General features: G+C 40.7%; 1 protein-coding gene across 1 annotated transcript; it reads right to left on the bottom strand.

The window, feature by feature from the left end:
• Positions 1–447: 447 nt before the first annotated feature.
• LOC122673022 (craniofacial development protein 1-like) lies at positions 448–1,651 on the bottom strand. Its single transcript, XM_043870546.1, has one exon. The coding sequence runs from the start codon at positions 1,547–1,549 to the stop codon at positions 755–757; it is 795 nt and encodes a 264-aa protein (XP_043726481.1). The 5' UTR covers positions 1,550–1,651; the 3' UTR covers positions 448–754.
• Positions 1,652–2,317: the final 666 nt, after the last annotated feature.

The raw sequence follows: 2,317 nt of genomic DNA, 5'->3' as shown, positions 1-2,317 counted from the left end.
AGCCTTTGGCCCAAATCTTTCCATTTCCCCCACCCCGCCACCACTGAGCCCATGGCAACTACCATTTCACTTTCTGTGAATTAGACACATTTAGATTCAATATACAGATGAAATAAAAACATATTCATCTTTCCATGTCTGGTTAATTGCACTTAGTATAATGTCCTTCAGCTTCATCCATATAGTCACAAAAATCAGCATTTTTTGCTTTTATGGCTGAATACTATTCCATTAGTGTATGTGTGCATGTGTGTGCATATCACATTATCTTTATCCATTCATCTGTCACTCAATAAAACTTTGATCATTTCCATATCTTGAATATTGTAAATAATGTTGCAATGAACATGGGAATTCTGATATTTCTTCAAGATCTTGCTTTTACTTCTTTTGTATATATGCCCAGAAGTGTGATTCTTGGGTCATATGGTAATTCTATTTTTTTTTTTTTTTACTTTTTTTTTTAATTTTTATTTTTGAAAGGACAAACTAAACAAATTAAATCATGTGAGATCAAGATACAAAGAAGAAATTCAATGTAGAAAAAAGGACCTTGCTGGGAGACAGTCGATGAGCAACAGGAAACATCTCGCAGACACACAAGAAGCTCACGCTGTAGAGAGGACTGAGCTGCCGGGGGCTCCTCATCACATCAGGGCTTCATTTTGCTCAGCCTGAGATCTCGCTCGATTTCAAACTGCCTGTGATCCACTCGGTCTAGAAAAGCTTTTCATTCAATGTACCCCTCCTTCCCTCAGTTGTGGAGGGCTAGCTCCTCGCCAATGCCCTCTTCCTCCTTGAAGCTCTCCCAGTCCAGCTTGGACTTCTCTAGGGTGCTCATCTTCTGCTTCTTGGCTCCGATTTTCCCCAAAAGGCTGCTCATGCCACTTGATCTTTTTAACCCTGACCCGGCAGGAAGTGACGGCACAGATGAAGGAATGTTAGACTGGGGTTTTTCTTTCTCGTTTTGCTTGAAGAAGGATTTGGCTTCTTTAGATGTGGCATCCACTTCCTTAATCACCCTGACTTCTTCACCAGCAAAATCAAACACCTTTGTAATTTTAACTTTTTCTGTTTCTTGAGGTTTCTCTAGCTTTTCTGCTTTGACCAAATGACTTGAACTTGTCTCTTCAGTCTCCTCTCCTGTTTTAACATGTGTAGTTGGGGGCACTTTTGATTTCGGGCCTACATCATTCAGGAAGCTGGCCCATAGTTCATCCTCCTTCTTTTTCCTGGCATCCTCTGACTCAATGCCTTTTTCCTGCCCTGTTGCTCCATCTTCCTCCTCACTACTACTTCCTCCAGATTCCTCGTTGGCATCCTCTTCATCCTCTTCTTCTAGTGAGAGGCCACCTTGTTTTCTCTTCCTGGCCAGAACGCTCTCAGCCTTTCTTTTTGTCCCTTTGGTTTTCTGTGTCTCCTCTTCACCATCCACTTCATCTTCCTTCACTAATTCATTTATATCATCTTCACTATACTCTCCACCCGAGGGCACGTAGTCCTCGTCCTCCTCGGAGGTGGAGAAGTCTTCAGAGTTGAATTCCTCCATGTCGCTACCGCGCAGGGTCTACAGGGGCGAAGCAGCTGTGCCCAAAGCCAAAGCTCTAGGGATAGAGCGTAGTGGTGCCAGACAGGAGGCGGTGGCTGGGGCGGACCCTGCCGGTAATTCTATTTTTAATGTTTTGAGAAACCTCCATCCTGTTTTCCATAATGACTGTGTCAATTTACATCCATACCCAGCAATATACAAGTGTTCCCTTTTCTCCAAATTCTTCTCAACATTTGTTATGTGTTGCCTTTTCAATGGTAACCATCCTAACAGGTGTGAGGTGATGTCCCATTGTTTTTTGATTTGCATTTCCTTGATGACTACTATTGTTGAACACCTTTTCATGTACTCATTGGCCATTTGTATGTCTTATTTGGAGAAATGTCTATTCAGGTCTTTTGTTCATTTTAAAACTCAGGTTATTTGTTTTTTGTATATTTGAGTTTTAAGAGTCCTTGATATATTCTTGATATTAACCTCTCATCAGATAAATGGTTTGCAAATATTTTCTCCTATTCTGTAAGTCACCTTTTCATTTTATTTACTGTTTCCTTTGTGGTATAGAGTTTTTTAGTTTAATGTGGTCCCACTTATTTATTTTTGCTTTTCTTGTCTGTGCTTGTGGTGGCCTATCTAAAAAATATTATTGCCAAGACCAATGTCAAGGAGTTTTTCTCTTGTTTTCTGCTAGGAGTTTTATGGTTTCAGGTTTTCATGAGGGCTTTGATTTGCATTTCCCTTATGACGAGTGATGTTGAACAGCTTTTC

The sequence above is a fragment of the Cervus elaphus genome, chromosome 16 (assembly GCF_910594005.1).
Source record: "Cervus elaphus chromosome 16, mCerEla1.1, whole genome shotgun sequence".
In the NCBI taxonomy this organism is placed as follows: Eukaryota; Metazoa; Chordata; class Mammalia; order Artiodactyla; family Cervidae; genus Cervus; species Cervus elaphus.
The sequence above is the reverse complement of the archived record's forward strand: the minus strand, read 5'-3'. Positions and strand labels throughout refer to the sequence as shown.

Bases quoted from the DNA above. Each gene is read 5' to 3' on its own strand.
- LOC122673022 (XM_043870546.1), bottom strand. From the start codon at position 1,549: ATGGAGGAATTCAACTCTGAAGACTTCTCCACCTCCGAGGAGGACGAG.